The following is a 27,880-nucleotide window of genomic DNA, read 5'->3' as shown; positions in this document are numbered from 1 at the left end:
TTTTGTGATACCAACTGCATGTTCATGATTTATTTTCATATTATAACCAGTTTCTTTACAATAAAGGAGAAAATTGAAACGTATAACAGATTACTTTTATAAGATGGCTTCCAACAATTAAAATTACATGTCGCTTATATTATGTATTGACATTTTAAATACACATCTTTTGTCAGTACCTTCAAAAACTGTCAACCCAAAAAGGTAACATGATGTTAGATACCTGCATTAGCAGGCAAGTCAAAACTGAAAGCCTCAGCAGTAACATTTGGTTAACAGCACTGCACAGCTTACATCTGTTTAAGAGGTATAACATTTGCTGGAGTTCAGTTCCCCATGAAGGTCTGAATTGTCTGACAAAGGAAATACCCATGCCGTTATACATAAAAAATTGTGAACATTTAAGAAAAAAGTTATATAAAATGGTACATTGGGAAAGCTTCCCATTAATTACTGAGGGAAATGACCACATACAAATGAACAGCAGAGAATATTCCATTTTCCAGATTACCATTCAGATCAAATTCTAATGAAGGTAAAAAAACAAACAAAAAAAAATGACAAGAAAAAATAAAGAAAATATATTAGCAATGCAAACTTAAAATGTGCATGGCTTTATTTCAAACAGGTGATGGGAGCAACCAACCATTAACCCCAAAAATGGCAAAAAGTATCACCTTTTGCTGGATAAAATAGAAAAGCGCATATGTAACTCTTAAAACAGAAATTGAAGACAGAGTTGGAGGTGAAAAAGTCAAGCAATAGCCTAAATCAGGTTCTAAACCAAGTCTGTCTGTTTTGTTTTTTTTTTATAACTTTTGTGTTTTTTTTTAATAAAATCTCCCCAAACAATCACCCTCACACCCTTACCCCCCAACCCAGCGATTTAATCTTCTGTACTCTGCGCTTCTTCATCAGATGCTTCGTCACCAGACTTTTCTTGTTGAGGGCTGGCAGGTTTCTTCTCTGGGGGTGGTGTCTCTGGCTCATCATCTTCCTCTTCCTCCTCAGCTTTGGGTGATGGAGATTTTTCCTTTGATGCCTTTGCTGCTGCAGGGCGACTCTTTCCTTTGGCCTTTGCTGGACTGGGCGTTACTTAAAAAGAAAAGTGAAATAAATGCTTTAAGCAATATTGTATAGTTATGTTCCATTATTTTTCTCCTGTCTTACAAAGATTGCATCTTAAAATCAATAATTTCAAGTTTACATGTCACACAAACATGACAAAACTTATCAGTTAAGGGCACAGCTTGGTGCACACTGTCTGCTTACAGGAGACAAGGTCCATTAGTCTATAAAGCCACTCCCCTAATCAGTCGGCCATTGCATAAAACCCAGCAATAAACGATAATATGGTGTATCAGACAGTCAAATATTTTTTGAAATGTGTACGCAACATGTCAAAAGTTATTTTCAATGACAACACTTTAAAAAAGGGGGTTGTCCAGTGAGACATCCCTGATTCTGCGAATAGAGGATGAGTTAAGTGTGTGTGGTAGGTATGTGGTGTTATGACCAGAGACCCCCTGTGATCTTCAGAACGGGACCCTGGTTCTGAGGTACAGAATTCAGCATCTCCATGTTCCCACAAATTGCTGAGGATGGAATGCAATTCTAAAAAGAGCCAGGGTCCCAGCAGGACACATTCCCAACAAACATTTAACCCCTATCTTGTGAATAACAGAACTTTTCTTTAACCAGAAAACCCCTTTGAGTTTCTTACTATTAAGGACTCATTTGTAAGAAGTGTCCAACTGCCAGAATTTCTGTACTATGCTGGACTAACATCCTGATATATGAAGCAGCCTAAGGCCATGTTTATACAGCAGAAGTTATACTATTTCACTCAAATTCTGTTCAGCAAGGCCTGCTGCGGAATTTGGGCACACACATGCCTTTAAGTCTTAAAGCCAAAGTCATTCAAAAGGAATGGGATATAAAAAAAAATAAAATTTACACAAAACTATGGGAGTGGTCTGAAGTAGAACTCCATCCTTTAACCCCTTAACGACGCAGGACGTATATTTACGTCCTGCGCCGGCTCCCGCGATATGAAGCGGGATCGCGCCGCGATCCCGCATCATATCGCGTGGGTCCCGGCGCTAATCAACGGCCGGGACCCGCGGCTAATACCACACTGCCGATGTGCGGTATTAACCCTTTAGAAGCGGCGGTCAAAGCTGACCACCGCTTCTAAAGTGAAACTGAAAGTATCCCGGCTGCTCAGTCGGGCTGTTCGGGACCGCCGCGGTGAAATCGCGGCGTCCCGAACAGCTGATCGGACACCGGGAGGGCTCTTACCTGCCTCCTCTGTGTCCGATCGACGAATGACTGCTCCGTGCCTGAGATCCAGGCAGGAGCAGTCAAGAGTCGATAATGCTGATCACAGGCGTGTTAATACACGCCTGTGATCAGGATGAGAGATCAGTGTGTGCAGTGTTATAGGTCCCTATGGGACCTATAACACTGCAAAAAAAAAAGTTTAAAAAAAGTGTTAAAGGTCATTTAACCCCTTCCCTAATAAAAGTTTGAATCACCCCCCTTTTCCCATAAGAAAAACAACAGTGTAAAAAAAATAAATAAATAAACATATGTGGTATCGCCGCGTGCGTAAATGTCCGAACTATAAAAATATATCATTAATTAAGCCGTACGGTCAATGGCGTACGCGCAAAAAAATTCCAAAGTCCAAAAAAGCGTATTTTGGTAACTATTTATAACATTAAAAAATGAATAAAAAGTGATCAAAAAAGTCAGATCAAAACAAAAATCATACCAATAAAAACTTCAGATGACGGCGCAAAAAATTAGTCCTCATACTGCCCCGTGCGTGGAAAAATAAAAAAAGTTATAGGGGTCAGAAGATTTTTAAACGTATACATTTTCCTGCATGTAGTTATGATTTTTTCCAGAAGTGCGACAAAATCAAACCTATATAAGTAGGGTATCATTTTAACCGTATGGACCTACAGAATAATGATAAGGTGTAATTTTTACCGAAATGTGCACTGCGTAGAAACGGAAGCCCCCAAAAGTTACAAAATGGCGGGGTTTTTTCGCACAATGATTTTTTTTCCGTTTCGCCGTGCATTTTTGGGTAAAATGACTAATGTCACTGCAAAGTAGAATTGGCGACGCAAAAAATAAGCCATAATATGGATTTTTAGGTGGAAAATTGAAAGGGTTATGATTTTTTAAAGGTAAGGAGGAAAAAACGAAAGTGCAAAAACGGAAAAACCCTGAGTCCTTAAGGGGTTAAGTTTGTTTAAAGTACATTAAGCCCTCTTACCAGTAGCTTTTAGCCTAGGCTTCGGTACTTTCTTCTCCCTTCTCTCAGGCTTAGATTTCTTCACAATTTTCTTCTTCTTCTTTGATCGACCATAATCGCTGTCATCATCATCTTCCACCATGAAGTCTTCATCACTCCCAGAATCTTCTAAAAATAATCAAATTACATTTGTAAGTATACAATACAAAAACAGTATGTTAGTGCCTAACTTCTACAGAAGTGATGTTTGTATCTCCAGATGCTTTATGAATGGAGGTTCTCTCCTAAAAGCATTGCTTCTAGGCAAGAACAGCTTTATGCATTCAGTACCCTTAGGCTGTACACACGCTGGACTTGTGTCCGCAGTCTGCATGGAGATTTTACGTGCAGACATTAAGCAGACTGCAGGCGCCAGCATATTATGACCGCACAGGAACGCACCTTCTCTGGACGGCCACGCATTCTGTGCGGTGTCTGCAGAAAGAATGAACAGGTTCACTCTGGACAATGGATTTTCCATGGCGGAAACATATGGCACAAAAATTTAATGGGACTCTGCTGAAGAGGAATTTTGCTTGGAATGTCCGCACAAATTACGACATGTGAACATGGCCTAAGAGCACAAAATCCTGTATGGGATCTGCTGCCACATGAAAGACTGTCTGGCAATAGTTTTGCCTGTTAGGCACTAACAGCAACAAGAAATTTTTCTACAAAACCCCCATGGTTTTGGAGAAAATTGAGAAAATGGAACATCCGGAGGTTACACCTTAAATATATATACTACTTAGCTACACCAGGAAACTTCATAATATGCACACCAGACTACGCCCCTCATTTACAGAAATCAGCATAGTAGCACACAATTAGTTCTTATAAGCAGTGATGTAATAATATAACTAAGAATCACCGCTTAAAAAAGGGATACAGGGGGGGGGGTGTTATTGACATCAATGGCACCAGGAAGTTACAGATTTCTAAGTTATTAAAAAAAAAATATTGAGTCTCAGTACTTCTGTATCTAATTCTCTCTGCGTGTTAGGAACAGTACAAAGGAGATGTTTTCTATGAGGATTTGCTGCTGCAGTTCCTATCAGAGGTGGCAGCATAGAGAACAGTGACTGGAAAGAACTATAGGATTTCCTCTGGGGCATCCAGCAGCTGATAAGTACTGATCTGAAAACTTCACGCCATGCTTTGTACAACTTACTTTCCAGAAACGGTCCTTCCTCTTCTTCCTCCTGTTCCTCCTCTTCACTCCCAGCATCTCCCATTAACATCTCCCTTTGCTTGGAGACAGCCTTGGATGCAGCCTGTCTTTGTTGACGGACAGTTTTACGTTGTTCCTTTTCATCGTCACTGTCATCTATTAAGAATTTTTTTAATTTTTTTTAAAAAGTGGAGCAAAGTAGTTATTTATATAATACATACAATGAAATTAAATATTATATCATTTGAAAGTGAAGACAATAAGGAGCTTCTACAATTTGACGTGTTCATATTAACAGAACCCCCCCCCCTTAACAGATAATCAAATACTGTACAGTGAAACCTTCCCAAAACATCACATCTATAGCAATATAGTTCATAGCAACTCCTATGGAGGATTGATTGCTACCTTGAGCTGATCGCTTCCTTCCTTTGGAAGTACGTCTTTTTTCAGGTGTGGCTTTTTTCACTTTTTTGCTCTTTTTTGGGCTCTCATAGTCACTATCTGCTTTTCCATCCCCTGCTGCCGCCAAGTCATCATCACTGCCAAAGTCTTCCTCTGGGGAAAAAAGAAAAATGTTTTTATACAATAAGCCTAAGGAATCACCGTAAGTCACAAAATTCCCCCCCCCCCCTTTTGGGCAATAAATGATATCACTTTGCATCAAAATCCTAGGACCTTTCAAGCTCAAACACCTAACACCTCTTATAAAACATAACTGCTAGAGAACATAGGCCATACCTGTACACCATGGCTGCCTGGGACTTGATGCACCAGAATGTACATGTCGCGAGTACTATTTAAACTTAAAACATTTTTTGAAAAAAAACACGCAGGTACTGCGCTCACTTTATAGACTGAGTCCTGACTATTAGCTAATGCCTGCCATTACCCATTCAGATACAAATGATTACTGATCACGGCATCTGAAGTATAAGTGGGTATTTATGAGACTCACAATTGTGGGGTCTAATGCAGGGGTTTGGAAGTTTAAATGACTTGTCCACGGACTAAAACCTACTTGTCCCTCATGACGATCCACTTGTCCGAGCCAATTTTCGCTTTTACACTCCTTTTTTCCTCCTCGCCCTATAATAGCCATAAACTACCTACTATGATACCTTTTAATTTTTCAATAACCTATTCTCCGAAACTAAAAATAAATTTGGAAAATTTTAATCAGGGAAGTGAAATTTAAATAGTAAAAGTTTTGCAGATTTGGTGGTTTTCCTCTCTACGCCATTTACCTTGAGGTTGAGATAACATGTTTTGATACTTTAGGCTGGCCCGATTACAGCAATACCAGATTTGTATATTTTACGTCATGTTTTACTAATTTAAAAAAATTCTGAACTTTCTCAATTTTTAATTCCCAATTTTTGACCCCGGCAGCTTCACCTTAAAAGTGGTAAATATGTGTTTTAAGTAATTTAAAGTACTTACCGGCAGAATCACCCTCTTTTTTTGTTTTCTTAACTTCTTTCTCATCCGAATCTTCACTGTTTAAAAAGAGATCTCGTTAACATAAGAGCAAATCTCTAAATAAATTATATTATATTTATATATATTTAACATATATACACACACACACACACAAAATCTGCTCATATTATGATATGTTCACACAGGGCAGATTGTTTTAGGCATACCTCAAACCCCTAAATTAAATGTACTGTTGTATCAAGGCAGATTTCATACACAATGGCCCAGATTTATCAATTTCCGGGACAAAAACTAGAATGCCTATAGCAACATCCTTTATATCTTCAACAGGTCTGGTAAACTAAAAGCTGAGCTGAAATAGGTTGCTTATAGACAAAATTCTGTTTGTCTGGCAGTCCTTTTTTCCCTCTCAGCACCAATACCACAAACATCTGCATGATTTGGTGCCAATTTGTAGCCTGCAAATATAACAGGCCTGTAAGCACTACCAGAAGTTAATTCATGTACATATCTGTTCCTTTGGGGTTAAGTCAAATTGTCAGTCCTACTCAGTGACCAATGGCTAGCTATAAGGAGAAAAGGCTATCAGTAAGTGTACACACTTACCTATCTTCCTGTGAGTTTTTGCCAGATCTCTTCTCCTTTACCTCTCTTGGAGATGACCGAGACTTCTTAGGAGGAGGAGCGGATACTCTTCCAAAATCTTCATCTATTGAATACAATCAGTTTAGATAGCTTTCCACAAATAAAAAAAAAATCCTCAATCATAAAAATCCCAACAATCATTTAAGGACATCTATAATGCAAAATAACTTATCCCCTATCCGAGCGCTGGGGCATGACGCGGTGGCAGACACGCCCCCTCCATGAATCCCATAGAGATACATGGAGGGGGAAGTGTCTGCCGCGGCTTTCTGCTGGGGACGAAACTTCACTTCCAGCAGACTGCCGCGCCCCGTCCATGAGATCCCAGGGGGCCCCAGCAATCTTTAACTTATCCCCTATCCTTTGGAAATGGGATAGTTATTTTGCACTAGAGTACTCCTTTAAATAAGGCCCTACCCTGATCAAGTTCAAATATTGAAGGTCTTACTCAAATGAAAACCGACTTCCTCCCTCCTACTGGTATCAAGCTCCAGTCCCTGGTGTGCAGCACTTCTGGGTCTGGCAAGGTGACACCACATGCCCACTCAGCAAACCAGTGGCCAACTTAGCTGAGCAGGTGTGATGTCACATTCCCAAAATGACAGCAGGAGCTCAGCAATACCAATGGCCATGTTTTACTGCACAGTGTGTACAGGGCTATAGACTCCCAGCAGCAATAACTAGATGGTGGGTGTTTCCTGCAGGTGAACTAATCCCAGTAGCCCACTTGGGGTCCTACAAATTATTTTCTCGGTAAAAAGATAAGTATGCCCCCTTATGAATATACTTAAAAAGGGGTACTCTTCAGTGGAAAATTTTTTTACATTTTTTTTTTTTTTTTAGTCAACTGATTTCAGAAAGTTACAGATTTGTAAATTACTTCTGTTACAAAATCTTAACCCTTCCAGTACTTAGCTGCTGTATACTACAGTGGAAGTTATTTTCTTTTTGACTTTGCTGACACCTCTGTCCATGTCAGGAAATATCCAGAGCCGGAGCAAATCCCCAAAGCAAACCTGCTCTAGACAGTTACTGACCTGGACAGAGGTGTCAGAGCACTGTGGTCAGAAAGAAAGGAAACTCAAAGCAAAGAACTTCCTGTGGAGAACACAGCAGCTGAACCCTTCCAATACTTAATATTTTTAAATAGAAACAATTTACAAGTCTGTTTAACTTTCACACCAGTTGAAAAAATAAAATAAAAAAATAAAGGTCTGCTCCTCCCAGCAGGATATACCCGCCCACTAGCACTGAGCTAATTAGTTGCATCACAAAGCAGTAGGAGAAGCCAAACCACAAAAAGGAGGAGAAAACGTCTGAAGGATATCAAAAGTATTAACAGGCAACAAACAACCTGACCAGGTAACTGGAAATTGGTAGGTGCTGTGGCAGGCAAGCACAGGACAATGGAAACACTCCAAAAAAGGAGGAGGAGGAGTGGAGTGACTTTCCTCAGAAGAGACTGTCAAGGAACCCCGGGGAGCCAAAAGGCACCCAGAACAAAAAGGCCTCAAAGGAAGGTCTAGAGACATTAAGCAGAAAGATCTCTGGAGAGTAAGAAGAGAACAACAGAGCCTTCACATCAAGGAAGAACAAGGACCACCAGGATGGCTTCCAAGCAAGACGTACCCCGACAGTGAGAGGGCAGTGCAAGGGGCTGGAGAAGCCATGTATGTACCTGGCAAGAACCAACAGAACCCCACCAAGAGAGGTGAGAACAGGAATTTCCCCAGCAGGACCAAAAAAGTGCCCCGAAGATGATCAATATGAAAGCCAGAAGGCCAACAGCTGCCACTAAGCCAATCCAGCAGAACTCCGAGGGTAGGAGCGGAAGAAAGCCTCCAATACGGGGAGAACGGAGGACAACGTCTGCAAAAGCAAAGGCAGGAACCATATAAGGGACACAACCCCTTAAAAAAGACGGGGGAAGCGCGAGGGCTGAACCTCCATGGCAGACACCCAATAAGCTACCCCCAAGCCGGTAGCTGAAGGGTTCAGCGAGATGACTGAATCAGCCACAGGAGAAAGCATAGAAGAACAACAGCACTCCGTCTAGAAGGAGGAGGAGAAATGCAAAGAACGCCTGAGAAATGGCAGAAACCTAGGAAACTCCACACAAACGAGACAGGACGTATGAGCAACCATAGGCATCCCAAAGTAGGCAATAGTAGTGAGTAGCCCGACCACTAATACACCCTTTCCATAGAAGGAAAAAGGAGACCGAGAAGATAGCCAGAGCAGAAGACCTACCTAGCCCACTAAAGCGCCTCCCCTGGGGTGGGGAATGGAAACTCTGGACGAGGCAGAGGCGGAACTAATTAAACCTTGACATGAAGGTATCTCAGCAATGGCAGAGACCCTGCCAACAACTCCACCCATAATGAGGGAAACAAAACAACTAGAGCAGGCTCCCCGCCACAGACCCTGTGCTGTGTAGGCTACAGCAGGAAACACGCAAACCACTGGCCAATGATATCCTGCTCCCTGGGGGGGGGGATGCTGTTGCCATAGAAGGTCCCTTGCACCTGCAGGGACACAAAGCTTTGTCGTCTCCCACTGGTAGCGGGTGGGGGTCCAGAATTCAGCCACAGTTGTGGTGGAAAGCATGCTCCCATGGACATCTGGGACAACCTGGGGGCATGGAGAGACAGCCTCCAGACACCCACATGCTGCGGTGCACCAGGACTGCAGGCATGGACATTACATCCTCCATGGACATCACAGAGTCAACTGACAACAAAAGTCAACTGACATCTAGCAGGGTACCGGAGCTGCAACCGCAGGTGTTAGACGTCACCACCTCTATGGATGGTGTAGAGGATCCATGGTACATCAGTCTACTCACAATGGAGTACCGGAATAGCAGCCACGGCAGACAACCCAACTAGAGATGAGCGAATTTACAGTAAATTCGATTCGTCACGAACTTCTCGGCTCGGCAGTTGATGACTTATCCTGCATAAATTAGTTCAGCTTTCAGGTGCTCCGGTGGGCTGGAAAAGGTGGATACAGTCCTAGGAGACTTTCCTAGGACTGTATCCACCTTTTCCAGCCCACCGGAGCACCTGAAAGCTGAACTAATTTATGCAGGATAAGTCATCAACTGCCGATCCGAGAAGTTTGTGACGAATCGAATTTACTGTAAATTCGCTCATCTCTAGACCCAACCTTTATGGATGGTGTAGAGGGTCCATTGTACAGTGGTCAACTCACACACAGTGGAGCATCGGAATAGCAGCTGCGCCAGAAAGCATGTCTTCCATGGGCATAGGAGAGAACCACGACCACCTACGAGGAGTCTGCAGAGTCAATTTCCCCACACAGGTGCCCCCCTTTAGTCACTTCACCTAGGAAGTGTGACACTGTGACTGCTGTCATGAACACGGCCAGTGAAGAAGGGAACAGGCTGTGCAAATACGTAGAGAACATCCTGTAGATGTTGTCCTTGGAGGGATCTGAACCCAGGACCCCAGCACTGAAAGGCAACAATGTTAACCACCCAAGGTGAGCAACTCTGGTTACAGTCCCCAAGTCTGAACCTCAGGCATAACTGCACACCCCAGCTAAAATGACCAAGGTTGGGAAAAACACGAAAGAGGTTACTCAGGAACAGGGGTGAGAAGCACCTAGTGCAAACTCTGCAGCCTATTTGAGTATAAGGGTACAATGCACAGGGCTTGTGCCACATACATGAGCAAAAGCCAAACATTCCAATATGTGAGGTGCACCGAGCCTGCAGAAACAGACCTAACAGTCACACGCCTAGGGCGATGGAAGCAAGCTTCAAAATAGTCCCCCGTTCTGAAAAATGTATTCAGTATATGGTTCCCGGATAGGGGACATATCAGATATTAAACTGATAAGAACAGATACTACACTATCTTAGCCAACAAGCAGATAATCGATAATGCCCTGAAGTCATACCAGGAAGGCAGGGGATCGGAGAGAAAAAAAAAAAAATCCAAACTCAGACAGGAGCACAAGGAAGGGCCATAGAAAAAAATAAAATTGATATGTAGCTGTAATTACTTTTTTGGCCACTAGAGGGGACCATATTACTCCAAGAACAAGAGAACAGTGCTGAAAGAAATGCAGCCAGCCACTGGAGAGGCTGGTTCCCTCTTTCCTTTCCTTTGTTCTCCTGCATATCACAGGGCCCCGTAAGAGCGGGCGCGCTATAGAAAAACAGGTGAGGAGGAGATTACTGGTGGGGAAAAAAGATCCCTTTAATGCCATGACCAAGAGGGCAGCAGCCACAGGGGGAGCGGCCATGGTTATGAAAAACGCGCCCAGGCCACTGTGCCTGGCCGCAAAACAAGTGCAGCAATGGGAGAATGGCTGTAGGGGGTTGGGAGTGTGCCCTCCACATGGCACCGGAGGTCATAAGGGGACCGGCCCAGATCAGCCATGTGTAATGGTGGAGCTGTGCACTATAGGGACCCAAGGGAGAGAGATGGGGGGGGGGGGGGGTTTGCGTTGAAGTTCATACTCACCCTTGAAGTCTTCAGTCAGCTAAAGGGCGCGCTGCATCGTGCCAAGCTGCCATAGCGAGGCGGGCAGGGGCGAGTGGGGGACCCGGACTCAGGGTACTACCGCCTGGAGCTGACCGTTTGAGAGAAGGGGATTGACTGCCCATACTTTATGCACCGTGCCCCTTTGTCGCATGTGGGAGATCAGCGCCATGCTCCTGTCACCCAACCTAGAAAAAAAACAACTAATGGAACACATATATGCCCGGGCCTCAAAAAACAAATTAAACTTCTACATACCTTCCTACGAGCCTCCATTGGTCCGGCACAGGCCTCACGGTCCGGCAGTGCTGATGTCATTCCACTTCCTGGGGACAGGGACATCGGCGTATCACCGGCCGTAGCGATGTCCCGCCCTGGCCTGTGATCGGCTGAGCCCACTGTCATGTAAGAAGCCGGCCAGAGCTCCTTACATGACAGTGGGCTCAGCCTATCACAGGCCAGGGCGGGACATTGCTACGGCCAGTGATCCGCTGACGGCTCTGCGGCGTCCCCAGGAAGTGGAATGAATTCAGCACTGCCAGACCATGAGGCCTGTGCTGGACCAACGGGGGCTCGTAGGAAGGTATGTATAAGTTTAATTTGTTTATTTTTGAGGCCCGGGCATATATAAAAGTGTTCCACTACAGTTGTCCTTAAAGGAAAAAATGTTAACTAGATGTACCTAGCTAGAAAATAATAAAAAGAAGACCATGTCTGGAGAGCTCCAAACCTGTCTGCCTCCTACTGACACTAAGCTAAAACTGATTAGCTCAGTGCTAATGGGCAGGTATATCCTGCTGGGAGGAGCAGACTTTTTGCCTTGTGTCAGCCTTCTAGTGGACAGCAGAATAATACCCATGGTCTCTTTCCCCCAATAAGGCGACCAAGAAAAGTGATGTCACTTAGTACCTAATCCTGATCATGTGCATATGATTGTTATGTGTCTAGGACCTATATATCCCTAACAAATAGCATTTATATGTTGCTCACTTGCTGTGTTCTTGCCTTGTGGAGGAGGCATGTCCCTCTCTCTTCCCCCTCACTGTGGATGACTCATCTGCTCAGTCTGGGAGCAGTCTGGAAATCAGTGCAAAGTAGTTTTTATTCATAGATTTTCTATCTGATGAAGAGGGGATCTACCCCTTGAAACGCATTGTCCATTTGCACCTTCCTTTGTTTTATTATTTTATGCAATAAATAATCCCAACAATATTCCATTGAGTCCGTTCCATTTGACTGAGTAGGGGGGACTTCATACCCGGAGAAAAGCGCCGATCGCACCTCTTTTTCCGCTGTTGCAGTTTGTGTCCTGCATGCCTGTGATGGTGAGAGCTATATCTAACAGGCAAATATCATTTTGTAACTGGCAAGATTGGAGACTACTCTGAACAAGTGGATTGCAATTGCAGCTGCAGGTCTAAAAAAGGCCTTTGCCATATGTATGTGCCTATTGGGCTCTGTCAGTAAAGCAGTAAAAATGAAAAAGTGGAGAACAACCATAATGATTCATACAATAAAAGTTTAAAAAGTTATTTAACCTAAAGACGAGGTAAGTTTGTAAAAACCTCACATTGGAAAATACAAGGTCAACATACATACCATCAGAATCTTGGAACTGTGAATAATCAACCACTTTTCTGTTCCTGTAATATGAAAAAAAATTATAGTACATTATTTTAAGGCAAAGCCTAAGATGTAGTGGTTTGCTGACAACACCAATTTTTTTACCCACTTAATGACCCAGGGCATACCTGTACGCCCTTTAGTACACTCCCTTTCTATAACACGGGGCCATGGCATGGCCCTGCATCATAGCAGGTCGGGCCGACCTCTAACGGCCGGTTAACAACGGCTAATAGCGCACGGCACTGATTGTGGTGTTGTGCGCTTTTAACCCTTTAGGTGCAACGTTCAAAGTTGATTGCCGCGTCTAAAGTGAAAATAAACTACCCCCAGCTAGCTCAGTGGGCTGTTTGGGACCGTCCCAAACAGCTTGCAGAACACCATGAGGATCCTTACCTGCCTCCTGCGTGTCCAATCGCTGAATGACCGTTCAGTGCCTGAGATCCAGGCATGAGCAGTCAAGCAGCAGAATCATTGATCAATGTTTTACTATTGGACAACAATGATCAATATAAGAGATCAGTGTGTGCAGTGTTCTAGCCTATAACATTGCTATAACATTGCAAAGAAAAAAAAAAAAAAAAAAAAAACTAAATAAAAACCAAGTGGTATCACCGCATGCGGAAATGTACAAATTATAAAAATATATTGTTAATTAGACCGCATGGCCAATGGCGTACGCACAAAAAAAAAAGTCCATAGCGTATTTTTGGTCCCTTTATATCACAAAAAAATAAAATAAAAAGCGATCAATACAAAAATGGTACCACTAAAAACTTCAAATCACGGCACAAAAAAATTAGCCCTCATACTGCCCAGTACACAGAAAAATAAAAAATAATATATATATCTGTTTTTGGGTCAGAAGATGACAATTTTAAAAGTATACATTTTCCTGCATGTAATTATGTTTTTTCCAGAAGTAGAACAAACTCGAACCTATATAAGTAGGGTATCATTTTAATTGTATGGACCTACAGAATAGAAAAAAAAAAAAAAAAAAGTATCATTTTTACTAAAAAATTTACTGTTTAGAAACTGAAACCATCAAGCCCCCCCCCCCAGGTTAAAAAATTGCATTTTTTCTTCAATTTTGTCACACAATGTTTTTTTTGTTTTGCTGTAGATTTTGTTAAAATGACTGATGTCATTACAAGAGTTGGTGGCGCAAAAAAAAGCCATCATATGGATTTTTTTGGTACAAAATTGAAAGAATTGTGATTTTTTTTAAAGGTAAAGAGGAAAAAACGAAAGTGCAAAAATGGAAAACCCCGATCCTTAAGGGGTTAAACGGTTTAAAAAAGGGGGAGAAAAAAAGTCTAGATCTGTGGGTGAAGATATTACTCTGGCTCTTAGTGGGGGGGGGGGGGGTCAGCCTAATCCCTAGCGGATGTTTGGATCAACACAACACTATCCAATTTGGCTTTGTCCTAGATGGGGCCATAGAAAGCCATTCCAAAATAAAATAAAAAAAATTGTAAATGGCTGAGTCATTAATATGGTTGTTACAATTTACTGTACAAAACGACAGGCATCTTAACCATGGATGTACAGGTACGCCCTGGTACCTGTACGCCCGCGCGGGGACCGGGATGACTGCTGATATTTATCAGCAGGCATTCCGTGCCAATGACAACCAACCCCCCCCCCATATGTCGGCAATCGCTGCAAATCGCCGGTGAATTCACACAGGCGATTTTGGGTCATATGGGTCTCCGGTGACACGGAAAATAAGGGGGTGTCCAAGATACCCCCTGAAGGGATAGGAGTGAGGTGGCAGGGGTGCAACCCCTGATATTGGTCGGTCAGAAGCGACCGACCATTAGCAGATCGGAGAGGGGAGGGGATGTTAAAGTTCTGTTTCCCTGTTCTGCCCACCACAGTAGTCCGGGCAGAACGGGGGAACAGTCTGTGACCGGCGCCGGAGGTCCACTTACCCATCGGCAGAGGACGGTGATGCGGTTCCCTGTTGCGACGATCCTACGGAAGCCGGTGAGTAGTTGCCTAGCAACATCTGGAGGGCTACAGTTTTGAGACCACTATACAGTGGTCTCTAAGCTGTAGCCCTCCCATCTGTTGCAAAACTACAACTCCCAGCATGCCCAGACAGCAAACAGCTGTCTCAGCATGCTGGGAGTTGTAGTCGCGTACCTCCAGCTGCTGTATAACTACATCTCCCAGCATTCCCTTCGGCGATCAGTACATGCTGGGAGTAGTTTTGCAACAGCTGGAGGCACACTGGTTGGAAAATACCGAGTTAGGTAAAAGAACCTAACTGAAGGTTTTCCAACCAGTGTGCCTCCAGCTGCTGCAAAACTACAACTCCCATAATGCATGGTCAGTACATGCTGTGAGTTGTAGTTTTGCAACAGCTGGAGGTTTAAACCCCCCCCCCCCCCCCATGTGACTGTACAGGGTACATTCACACGGGCAGGTTTACAGTGAGTTTCCAGTTTCAAGTTTGAGCTGTGGCAAATTTTCCACCACAGCGCAAACTCCTAGCGGGGAAACTGACCGTAAACCCCCACCAGTGAAAGTGTACCTTAAACAAAAACAAAAAAAATGAGAAGTTCGGGTCTACACCAGCTTGTTAGTGTAAACATTTTTATTTTTTTTACACTAACATGCTGGTGTTGCCCCATGCTTTTTATTTTTACAAGAGGTAAAAGGGAAAAAAAAAAATGTACATAAATACCTCATATGTGGGTGTAAAAAATGCTCTGTGGACGCACAACAAGGCTCAGGAGTGAGCCTTGAGGCCTAAATTTGTGATTTGCACAGGGGTGGCTGATTTTACAGCAGTTCTGACAAACGCAAAAAAATACCCACGTGTGAACCCATTTTAGAAGCTACACCCCTCACGGAACATAAGGGGTATAGTGAGCCTTAACACCCCACATGTGTTTGCCAAATTTGTTAAAATTGGATGGGAAAATGAAAAAAAAAATCATCACTAAAATGCTACATTTTTTATTTTCACAAGGGAAAATAGGGAAAAAAAGCCCCCCCCCCAAATTATGTAACCCCATTTCTTCGGAGTAAGAACATACCCTATGTGTCAGATTTTTGGAACAGTGGTCAGTGAAAATGAAAAATGTAATTTTTCATTTGCACAGCCCACTGTTCCAAAGATCTGTCAAATGCCAGTGGGGTGTAAATGCTCACTGCACCCCTTAAATTATGTGAGGGGTGTCATTTCTAATATAGGGTCCACTGTTCTGGCACCATGGGGGCTTTGTAAACACACATGGCCCGATTTCCATTCCAATTAAATTCTCTCTCCAAAAGCTCAATGGTGCTCCTCTTCTGAGCATTGTAGTGCGCAAACAGAGCACTTGACGCCCACACATGGGGTATTTCCATACTCAGAAGAAATGGGGTTACATTTTGGGGGGCATTTTCTCCTACTACCCATTGTGCAAAATTTGGGGGAAAATTTCATTTACACATCCGACTTTAACGAAAAATCGTCAAACACCTGTGGGGTGTTAAGGCTCACTGGACCCCTTGTCATGTTCCCTGAGGGGTGTAGTTTCCAAAATAGTATGCCATGTGAGATTTTATTTGCTGTTCTGGCACCATAGGGGCTTCCTAAATGTGACATGCCCCCCAAAAACCATTTCAGCAAAATTCACTCTCCAAAATCCCATTGTCGCTCCTTCCCTTCTGAGCTCTCTACCGTGATGCCGAACACTTGACACACATGTGAGGTATTTCCTTACTCAAGAGAAATTGGGTTACAAATTTTAGGGTGCTTTTTCTCCTACTACCCCTTGTAAAAATTCAAAGACTGGGTCTACAAGAACATGTCAGTGTAAAAAAAAAAAAATGAAGATTTTTAATTCTCTCCTTCACTTTGCTGCTATTCCTGTGAAACACCTAAAGAGTTAAACTTTCTGAATGTCATTTTGATTACTTTGAGGGGTGCAGTTTCTATAATGGGGTATTTCTAATATGAAGGCCCTTCAAATCCACTTCAAAACAGAACTGGTCCCTGAAAAATTCAGATTTGAAAATTGTTAAAAATTGGAAAATTGCTGCTAAACTTTGAAGCCCTCTGACGTGTTCCAAAAGTAAAAACATGTCAACTTTATGATACAAACAAAGTGGACATATTGTATATAGAGATGAGCGAATTTCCATTAATTCCATTCGTCACAAACTTCTCGGCTCGGCGTTTGCTGACTTGAGCCTGCATATATTACCGTATGTACTCGAGTATAAGCCGACACGAAAATAAGTCGAGGCCCCTAATTTTACCCCAAAAACCCAGGAAAAGTTATTAATTCGGCTATAAGCCTAGGGTGGGAAATACATCATCTTCCCCCCCTCATCTCCGCCTGTCAATTCCTTCATCAGTGGTCTTCAGCCTACGGACCTCCAGAATTTGCAAATCTACAACTCCCAGCATGCCCAGACAGCCATCGGCTGTCCAGGCATGCTGGGAGTTGAAGTTTTGAAACCTCTTCAGGTCTGCAGGTTGAAGACCACTGCAGCCTTCATCATCATCATCCAGCCCACCCTTTTGTACTCACCTCCCCTCGGCGGGAAGTTAGGGTGAGCTGGCCATCTATGCCGCAGGGACCGTCCGGTGGGGATGGTTAGTTGTTGCGGGCTGTCCATTTTCACCGGGGGGGTGGCTCCTCCGCGCTTCGGCCCCTGCGTAGTGACGTTGCCTTGACGACGACGCAGAGGGACATTCATGGGCAACGTCCCTGTGCGTCGTCGTCGTCGTCAAGGCAACGTCACACACCGGGCCTGAAGTACAGAGAAGAGGCCCCCCCCCTGTGAAAATGGACAGCCCGCAATGACTAACCATCCCCACCGGACGGTCCCTGCAGCATAGATGGCCCGAACCAGCTCACCCTAACTTCCCACCGAGGGGAGGTGAGTACAAATCAAAAAGGGGTGGGGGCTGGATGATGACAAAGGCCGCAGTGGTCTTCAACCTGCGGACTTCCAGAGGTTTCAAAACTACAACACCCAGCATGCCCAGCCAATGGCTGTCCGGGCTTGCTGGGAGTTGATTTTGCAACCTCTGGAGGTCCGCAGGCAGGTTGAAGACCACTGATTAAGGGATTGACAGACGGAGAGTTGAGAGAGGGGGGGTGGGGGCGTTTTCAGCACAAAAAAATCGTGCTGAAAAACTCGGCTTATACTCGAGTATATACTGTAGTTCAGCTTTCAGGTGCTCCGGTGGGCTGGAGACTACTAGGACTGTATCCACCTTTTCCAGCCCACCGGAGCACCTGAAAGCTGAACTAATTTATGCAGGATAAAGTCAGCAAACGCTGAGCCGAGAAATTAGTGACGAATCGAATTACTGGAAGTTCGCTCATCTCTAATTGCATATGTGAATCAATATATAATTTGGAATGTCTTCCTTACAAGCAGAGAACTTCAACGCTAGAAAATGCAAAATTTTAATTTTCTCATTAAATTTTGGAGTTTTTCACCAAGGAATGATGCAAATATCAACTAAAATTTACCCCTAACAAAGTAGAATATGTCAAGAAAACACTCGGAATCCAAATGAAAAGTAAAGGCATCCCAGAATTATTAATACTTAAAGTGACAGTGGTCATATGTGCAAAAAACGCTCTTAACCACTTAAGGACCAGGTCCATTTTGGCCTTAAGGACCAGACCAATTTTATTTTTGCATTTTCATTTTTTCCTCCTCGCCTTCTAAAAATCATAACTCTTATCTTTCCATCCACAGACCCATGAGGGCTTGTTTTTTTTTAAGTCACCAATTGTACTTTGTAATTACATCACTTATTTTACCATAAGATGTATGGCGCAACCAAACTAATATTTGTGGGAAAATTGAAAAGAAAACGGCAATTTAGCAAATTTTGGAAGGTTTTGCTAAATTGTACGCTGTACACTTTCTGGTACCAATTACATGTTTTCTTTATTCTGTGGGTCAATATGATTACAATGATACCCATGTTATATGCTTTTCTATCATTGTACCGCTTAAAAAACTCAAACAATTTTAACAAAACTAGTACGTTTTAAATTGCCCTATTTTGACCACCTATAACTTTCAAATTTTTCCATATATGGATGGGGAAGTATGAGGGCTCATTTTAGGCGATATGATCTATAGTTTTTATCAGTACCACTTTTGCCTAGGTTTTACTTTTTATTTAAAAAAAAATGTATTTTATTTTTACAAAAGCAGCCATTTTGGACTTTACATTTACGCCGTTCACCGTACGGGATAATTAAAAATATATTTTAATAGGCCAGACTTTTACACACGCTGCGATGCCAAATGTATTTTTTCACTTTTTTTGGGGTAAACAACAGACGTTTTACTTGATTGCTTGCTAATACTGTTCAGTGCTATGCATAGAGCATAGCACTGGTCAGTGTTATCGGTGATTTTCTGCTCTTGTCTGCTCGATCTCAGACCAGAGCAGAAGACCCCGGGAGACGGTCGGAGCCAGGTGAGGGAACCGCCATCTGCCATGCTGGATGACCGGATCCCAGCAGCAGCGCTGCAGGCAATCTGATCATCCATTTAAAGTACTGCACAGCCGCAGATGCCGTGATCTGTATTGATCAAGGCATCTGAGGGGGTTGATCGCAGATGTCCACCATTACCGGCAGGTCCCTGGCTGCTGATAACAGCTGGGACCTGCCGTGTATGACGCAATCTAGGGATCGACCAATATCTGTTTTTTAGGGCCGATACCTATAATTGGTGCAGGTTAGGGCCGATAACTTATACCGATATTCCAGTATAAGTTATCGGCTATTTAACCCCCTGTGACACCGCTGCAGATCATTGATTTAAAGCGGGCGCTTTAAATCAATGATCTGCAGTGGCTTTTGAGGGCCATATACCGCCGCCGCCACCCGCTTCTCTGCCCCTACCTGTCAGGGTGGTCCGGGCCATCCATCCTTCCTGTAGTGTCCGGGGGGCGTTCCGGGTGAAGAGTGAACCGGTCCGGGCGGTCCTTCTCCTGCGGTCATCTTCTCCACTCCAGGCAGGCTCAGGCCTAGTACGCTGAATAGACGTAGCTGCGCAGTGACGCCCGTGCGCAGCGACGCACCTGACGTCACGGCATCTATGCAGTGTACTAGGCCGGAGCCTGCCCGGAGTGGAGAGGATGACCGCCGGAGAAGAAGGACAGCCCGGACCAGTTCACTCTTCACCCGGAACGCCCCCCGGACACTACAGGAAGGATGGATGGCCGGACCACCCCCATTACGGGCAAGTTTAATTTTTTTTATTGACTCGGAGGGTGGGGGAGGGGCCCGACCGATATACCGCCCAGCACCACAGTGGGGGGTGCGACGTGGTGCGGTGGGTCGGGGGTGCGGCGGGTCGCGTTCGCGGTGCGGGCATTATTGGCTTATCGGCAAGGTAATTGCCGACACCGATAATGCCCAAAATCGTGATTATCGGCCGATAATATCGGCCATACCGATAATCGGTCGATCCCTAATCCAAGCACCAGTCCAGTGCTCACAGTCATAGCAGAGCATAAATGTATGTCATGGTACATTAAGTACCACGGCACCACGGCGTACATTTACGTCCTTTGCCGTTAAGGGGAAAATGGGCTTGGTCCTTAAGGGGTTAAAAGAGTACTCCAGGATCTGAAAACTTATTCTCTAGCCTAGAGGGACAGAAAGGGGGCATGTCGACCACTGGACGAAGCAGTGGCCAACATACCCCCTCAATGCAGTGCTATGGCAGTGCCTGAGCGCTCTTGCTCTCCCATAGCATTGTATTAAGGGTGCGTGTCAGCCACTGCTTTGGGCGGTGGTCAACATGCGTCCTTTAAGCGGACTGCCGGGGACCCCGTACAGGAGCTGGGTACCCACGCAATCTGAAACTTATCCTCTATCCTTAGGATAGAGGATACATTTCAGATCCGGAGTACTCCTTTAGCTCCTAGCACCCCTCTGTGCTGTGCTCTCTCCTGTCTGATAGGACAGGGGAGAGTACAGATGAGTGCTAGCCCACCCTTCACTTACTGGACTTTATCCATGCCTTTGCCTCAGCTAGGACAAAGCCATAATTTCTATGAAAAATTAAATAAAATTTTCTTAAGTAGTAAATTAAAAAAGGTTAAATGTTTTTCCAAGATGTACAATATAAGCTTTTGAATCGGACAAAATAAAAAAAATAAAGCCCAAGAACAAAGTGCTAAAATTCCCATTTAGTTGTTCCTTGGAAAGACTTAGCATTTTGCAGAACTGTACACCGATGTTAGTCAATGTCCTTGCACCGGTTCCATTGATTTTAATGTACTGAACACAGTCTAGCAGAGACAACATTCAGTCCCTTTCTGAGAGTTTAGACATTTTGTTTACCATCATTAAAGGGTTACTCCGGTGGATTTTTTTTTTTTTTTTATCAACTGGTGCCAGAAAGTTAAAAAGATTTGTAAATTACTTCTATTAAAAAAAAAAAAAGCTTTACCCTTCCAGTACTTTTTAGCAGCTCTATGCTACAGAGGGAATTTTTCTGAATATCTTTTTTGTCTTGTCCACGGTGCTTTCTGCTGACATCTCTGTTCGTGTCAGGAACTGTCCAGAGCAGCATAGGTTTACAATGGGGATTTTCTCCTGCTCTGGACAGTTCCTGATACGGGCATCAGGTGTCAGCACAGAGCACTGTGGACAAGACAAAATAATGCCCTCTGTAGCATATAGCTGTTAAAGTACTGGAACAGTTAAGTTTTTTTTTTAGTCATTCACAAATCTTTAACTTTCTGGCACCAGTAAAAAAAAAAAAAAAAAAAAAAAAAAAGGTACCTTGTTTAAAGGGTACCTTGTTTCGGTGCAGCAGGATACAACACCAAACGCCTTGCAACTGTGCAGACCGCTGCTAAAGGGAGCAGTATATGGAATTGCCAGAAGTCAGAGCTGCATTGCAAAAATCTTGTATCCTACCACAACAGGAGGTAGCCTTTAAATAGGAACTTACCGTTCTAGCGCCCATCAGTATGTACACCATGCCAAGAGTGACAACCATCTCAGTACCACAAAGGAATATAGTTATATTGAAATATGTCTACAGTGCAGGACCTGAGTGGAAACTTTTGCAATAAACAGACTAATTGTTATTTTTTTTCTTGTCCTTTAAAAAAAAAAATCCTGCTTATCCAGACCAGATTGTGTGATGGATTTTTAACCCTCCCCCATACATTATGCTTAGTAGCCATGCTGGTAAGACTACTGCCATAGAATTCCACTTTTTAATGAGTTTTGGAGTGTACACACACATATATACCCACAGCTTCCCCTAATATAAGCTGAATTAAAAGACTCAACAGAAGGGCAATTCAAGGACTTCTAGCTAAAAATTGGGGCCCTGTGTGACCCTTACATTTCCAACAGCCCATGAGCTAACATACAATATGGCAAATAGATCTCTATATGTTCCAGACAAAGAACCCCTCCAAGAGGCTGTGGGCCTACAGGTTTAAGGTTATTTTTGCCTATTTGTAGTAACATGTAGAAGAAAAACATACAGAATGACCTATTTCTATGAAGAGCGAGTACATAGAGCTGCACTTTGAGGTGCACAGTATAGCCACTAGTCCAGGATGCTATCTGGGGGCTCTGTACCCCGCACAGCCTTTGTTCAGGCACAGCAATGTGTAGCAGCCAGTGTGTACACACGTTTTGCCCTTCCCCCAGGAACAGCTGCTTGCCCAGCCCTCTACATCCTAGAATGGGAGCCTGAATGTATATGGCAGAGTAGGGCTCGTACAATGTATAGACCCCGTAGACACGTGAGTCCGGCCCCGCTCCTTCATAACTTCCATTCCCCTATAAACTCCACACGAAGGCCATAACAGCTCACAATACACCAGACTGTGGAACTGAAAGAAACGGGATGGACAGCTTCACCTCAGCAGGGCCAAGGCTCCACCATCCGCAGCGGTACCGCCGGCTCACTGCACACCTGTGCAACTACAGCAGAGCCGGCGGAGCTCGCAAAGTGCCCGCTGTGCCTGCCTCCAGCGAGTTACCACATTAATCTCTATGCATACGACGCGATAATACAGATATACAGCCAAAAAATCATTACATCTAAATAAAGCTACACACAGCCATATTGTACGCACACGTGTGTCTGGAGGAGCCAGGGCACAGGACAAGCCCGGCCTGCTCTTCCAGGCCTCGTACTCACCTGACCGGCCTGGACATGGTTCCTGCTGGAACTAAACAGCGACAAGAGGCGAAAGAGGTGGGAGATGAGGGGGACGAGCGGCTTCCTTTGTATAAGACCCCCGGGAGGCCGCTTTAAGGAGGGTGGGGGTTGCTGAAGGAGGGGGTTGGGAGATAGGAGGCCCAGGCGTATGTGTTCTCTTACAATAAATGGGGGGGGGAGAAAATCCCAGCTATCCCTTCTTCCCCGGGAAAACCTCACATTAATGGCCGTCTAAGCCAAGAGTGAAAAGAGGCGGGAAAACCGGGGGAGGCGGAGCAGACAGCGTACTCTACCACCAGGCAACGTAATCCGCGCCCGCAGCGATCCCAAGTAACGCTCGCTGGCCACGCCCACCCCCTATAGACACAAGTGCACGATCCGATACCCGAATTAAAATGCAATTTATTGCTGCCTCAATCCGCGAATCCCCCCCTCCCCAACCGCCGCCTCGAGCCCCAGAGCCAAGGGAGCAGCCTAACACGCTGGATGCACGCCTCGGCATGCTATTGGCCCGTTTGCCACATAGAGAGCGCTTATTGGATTATTCAAAACATCACTCCTGGAGATAATTTGCTGCGAGGAGGTGGGGCGGTGGCCTAGGCACGAGCGGGCTTGGTTGAGAGGTCGCTCTTCACACAAAAATGGAAGATGGATTCTGCCTTTAGACTAGGAAGACGGCAGATTCGCCACTATGTCGTGTCGCCTGTAAAACATATCGTGCCACTCGTCTGGATATAGTGGACACATTTTAGGCGTATTGAGGGGTTAAAGCACAAAGTTGTCTATTTCTTCAGGTAGAAAACAATTATATCTGCAGATTCGTCATTAGAAACGAATGAGCATGTAGGGCTCGAGGGGGAAGACATTTTTATGAACTTCTCGTCAGGATTCACAATTCCATTACCGTATAAAAGATTACAGTGCAGTTAAAAAGGTCACGGAACTCCAATATTCTTTATTGCTTTTAATAGGGTATATTTTATTTCTGATATTACACACCTCAGCTGCAGAAGTGACCAAAAGAGTGAGACCATGTTTACACAGCAGAATTTCCGAGCGGAATTCTGCTGGAATATTGCACCCAGAAATTCAGCTGTATCAGAATCCCATTGATTTCAATGGAAATTTGCTGCACTGTGCACACAGCAGAATTTCCACGGCAGAGGAAATCCAGATTTTGGCATAGCAGAAAGAATCGACTTTTCCCTTATATCCTAACCGTAGCACAGATGGGGTGTTCCAAACCCCCCGAGAACTGCTAGGACCGATGGAATTTTATTGAAAATAAATTGAATAAGTGACAGAAAACACTCAAAACATCCCCCATAAAGGAGGGGATCACCTCCTAGTCCCCTCTGTTTTTTCTGTCCCCTCTGTTGGGGATCTTATTTCCCATGTTTCTTGTCCTTTGTTACTTGTTATTGCGAAGCCACCGTTGATGTGTGTCTCCGTAATCGGCAGTTATTTATATAATATGTGCCGTTTTTTTCTCCCTGCATTAATGTGTTTTGGGGGGTTTCTCCTCCCTCCCTTAGTTTTGGTTGAGCGCATTGCACTCTGCTCTATCCTACCTGTCGGCATCTTTACTGGCTTTCTTTATGCGGCGAGCTCTCGCTGCCGATCTCCTCTCTTGTCCCAGCATTTGCTGCTGCAAACTCCTCTGGGACAAAGTGGAGATCTTGTCCTCTCTCCCCGTGTGTGTGTGGGGGGGGGAATATTAATGTTCATGGGGGAGATTTATCAATACCTGTGCAAAGGAAAAGTTGCCCATAGTCACCAATCCGATTGCTTCTTTCATTTTACAGAGGCCTTGTTAAAAATTGAAGCGCAACTGTTATGAAATTTTGGTGCAATAACCTGCACACAGCCTTTTTACTGTGTGCAGGTGGTGGGTATAGCAATATTTTTACCTGATATTTGCAGGCTTTCATGACTGCAAAAAAAGGCTTTTATTCAAAGCCACTGATGGTCAGATAGGCGTGGCGCAAGGTACGCAATGCCACACCGCCGCCATGCCTACCTCGTATGTTCGCACTGGGACCTCTGTGTGATTGACACACAGGTCCCAGCGCATGCGCCCTTCAGCTAATCTAACCTGTGCGCCGCTGTGTGTAATCCAGCAAGCGCTCGCTCCCGCCCCCGTCTTCCTCCTCAGTGCGCCTGCGCAGAGCAGCGCGCAATCAGGTTAGTTCTCGATACTAGCTTCAGAGAGGAAGCGCGCTCTCTGTGCCTAGCACTGCGTAGGTGCTTTGAGGAGAAATGCGGCGGGAGCGAGCGCTTGCTGGATGACACAGCGGCGCGCAGATTAGATTAGCTAAAGGGCGCATGCGCTGGGACCTGTGTGTCAACCACACAGAGGTCCCAGCGTGGACATACGGGGTAGGCCTGGGGGTGGGCGTAGCGGCGGCGGGGCATTGCGTACCTCGTGCCACGCCTATCCGACCGTCAGTGGCCTTGAAAAAAGCCTTTTTTGCAGTCATGAAAGCTTGCAAATTTCAGGTAAAAATATTGCTATACCCACCACCTGCACACAGTACAAAGACTGTGTGCAGGTTGTTGCACCAAAATTTTTATGACAGTTGTGCTTTAAAGAAGCAAGCTGATTAGTTGCTATGGGTAACTTTTCCTCTGGACAGGTTTTGATAAATCTACCCCTATATTTCCAAATAAATATTTGTGAGTATCTGTATCCTGCTCTGGAGGGGGCGGGGCTTTGGTTCTGGCACCACCAGGCACTGACGCTCGGTCTCTTTGAGCGCAGTGCTATGTGGTTTGTCCTGCCAGTACTGTTATCCTTGAGTATTGCAGTCTTCAGATCTTTGGATACTGAGTTTGTGCTAGTTTCTCTAGTTTCCTGCTAGGGAGTGCTATTATTATATCTTTGGTAATTTTTAGCTCACACATTTTTTTTCTTTTTCTCCCCCTGAATATCCTTTTTAGTTTGGATATTTCTTTTCTCAGTGATGTTGACCGGTATGGGTCCGATGGCCGTGACCCTCCTAGGAAGCCAACATCCAAAAGGAGGAATTGGGTCTACCATGATTTCAGCGCCATTTTGGAGGACTCTTATGAGTTCTCCAGATGTTCACCTTGCAGGGCCAAGATCCAGCTGTATTTGTGGATCTGAGATTATGTTTCATCCACTGCTGGGTTCACACTACGTTTTGGCTATACGGGGGACCCATATCCCAGTCGGACCCCATCTCATTCATTTGAATGAGCCAACCTGAGTCAGATAGTGACTCCAGCCGGCTCATTTTTGCCCTGTATCCGGTTTTCTGACAGGACCTAAAACCAAGGTTTTAGGTCCAGTCACAAAACCGGATACGGGAGCACCCGGTAGGATCTGGTTCCCGTATAGCCAAAATGTAGTGTGAAGCCAGCCTTCCATGAATACCATGGATGCTACGGTGGAGGAGCTTAAGCAGAAGAGACCAAGACCTAGTTCTCTGCCGAGACCTATGGAGACATCCCTTGACCCTGAGGCTGGTCGTGAAGAATCAAGATCCTCTTCATCTGAGAAAGAAGATTCTTTTAAATATTTTTTTCCGCTGGACAAAAAAAACAGCATTTCTTAAGGTCCATCCGGTTGGGGGACCAGGATGCTGATGCAGGGGAAGCCTCCCCTCCACCTCTAAGGGGCCTAGGGCCTTTAAAGCGGATAAAACCTTAATCTCTGTAATGTCAACTGAGTGGAAGAAACCAGAGAAAGGTCCTGTCTTAACCAAAGGTTCAAGACAATGGGGTTTATTTACTAACATGATACCGACTCTTTTTTGTCGGGTTTTGCACCCAAATTGTGTCGCACGTTCCATGCGACACAATTTGCGACCAAAAAAACCAAAACCTTCCATTTTACAAAACCCACAAAGAAAACTCTTTTTATCTCGGGTTTTACGCCCAAATTGTGTCGCACGTTCCATGAAACACAATTTGCGACCAAAAAACCCCAAAACCCTCCGTTTTACAAGAAAAACCAGAAAAAGGGGAATGGCCACAGGAGAAAGGGGCATGTCCCCAAAAGTTTTGAAAAATACCAACATATTTACTAACGTTTCCACAAAAAATTTTGTGGATTTGAGCTGGGAAAAAAAACGACAGATCAGAACAGTTGTAAATAAAGCAAAACGTAGGCAAAAGGGCAAAATGTAGCAAAACATTAGTAAATACCTTGGGAAAATCAAAACCCACAAAGAACACTACATTCCACTCTTAGTAAATAAACCCCAATGTTCCCTATGTTGGTCGACATGGCCATAGCCAAATTGTTGAAACGTACCTTGGTTCCTGCAGATGATGGGTCGAGTCTGCGGGATCCAATGGATAGGAAGGCGATTGCGCATTTAGGCGTGCATACTCGGCATCTTCCGCTAGTGCTTTGGTGGCGATTGCAACTTCGGAAGTGGCTAATTTCCGCAATACCCGGTTAAGTCAAATTCAGGTGGATTTGGATACGGGGGTTTCAAGGGCTGATATTCTGTCTTCATTTAAGGCAGCCAATTTGGCCATGGACTTTCTTTGTGATGCTGCACCCCTATCAGCCATCAGACTCCCACCCACATCCCCAATGTGAACTGTTCTCTATCCTTATATCAAGCCTACCACAAGGATTCTGCCACGATCCATTTTCTGCTGAACCACGTCCACCACTCAATACACCCTGTTCCAAATTATTATGCAAATTCAATTTAAGTGTCACAAAGATTAAATATTTTATTTTTCAGTTTAACTCATGGATAGCATTGTGTTCAGGGCTCTTTTGATCAATGAAAACAATCTCGGACACTTGTGATAATTAGCTTGCCAGGTGAGCCCAATTTAAGGAAAAACTACTAAAGGTGGGTGTTCCACATTATTAAGCAGATCACCATTTCCAAGCAATATGGGGAAGAAAAGGGATCTCTTTGCTGCCAAAAAGAGTGAAATAGTTCAATGCCTTGGACAAGGTATGAAAACATTAGACATTTCACGAAAACTTAAGCGTGATCATTGCAC

The 27,880-nt window shown here is 44.4% G+C and overlaps 1 protein-coding gene and 1 non-coding gene across 2 annotated transcripts; both read right to left on the bottom strand.

Annotated features, from left to right (window-relative positions):
- On the bottom strand, positions 1-23,369 carry NUCKS1 (nuclear casein kinase and cyclin dependent kinase substrate 1). Its single transcript, XM_056558030.1, has 8 exons — positions 22,865-23,369; positions 12,677-12,720; positions 6,528-6,630; positions 5,922-5,977; positions 4,887-5,036; positions 4,479-4,634; positions 3,290-3,436; positions 1-1,095 (listed from the first exon to the last, which is right to left on the bottom strand). Exons 1-8 carry the CDS (start codon positions 22,879-22,881, stop codon positions 887-889), a joined length of 882 nt encoding a protein of 293 aa, XP_056414005.1. The 5' UTR covers positions 22,882-23,369; the 3' UTR covers positions 1-886.
- Positions 10,284-10,472, bottom strand: LOC130359969 (U2 spliceosomal RNA). Its single transcript, XR_008890509.1, has one exon. It is a non-coding gene; the product is annotated as a U2 spliceosomal RNA (small nuclear RNA).
- Positions 23,370-27,880: the final 4,511 nt, after the last annotated feature.

Source organism: Hyla sarda, chromosome 2, assembly GCF_029499605.1.
Source record: "Hyla sarda isolate aHylSar1 chromosome 2, aHylSar1.hap1, whole genome shotgun sequence".
In the NCBI taxonomy this organism is placed as follows: domain Eukaryota; kingdom Metazoa; phylum Chordata; class Amphibia; order Anura; family Hylidae; genus Hyla; species Hyla sarda.
Note: the sequence above shows the minus strand (reverse complement) of the source record. Positions and strands in the feature narration are given on the sequence as shown.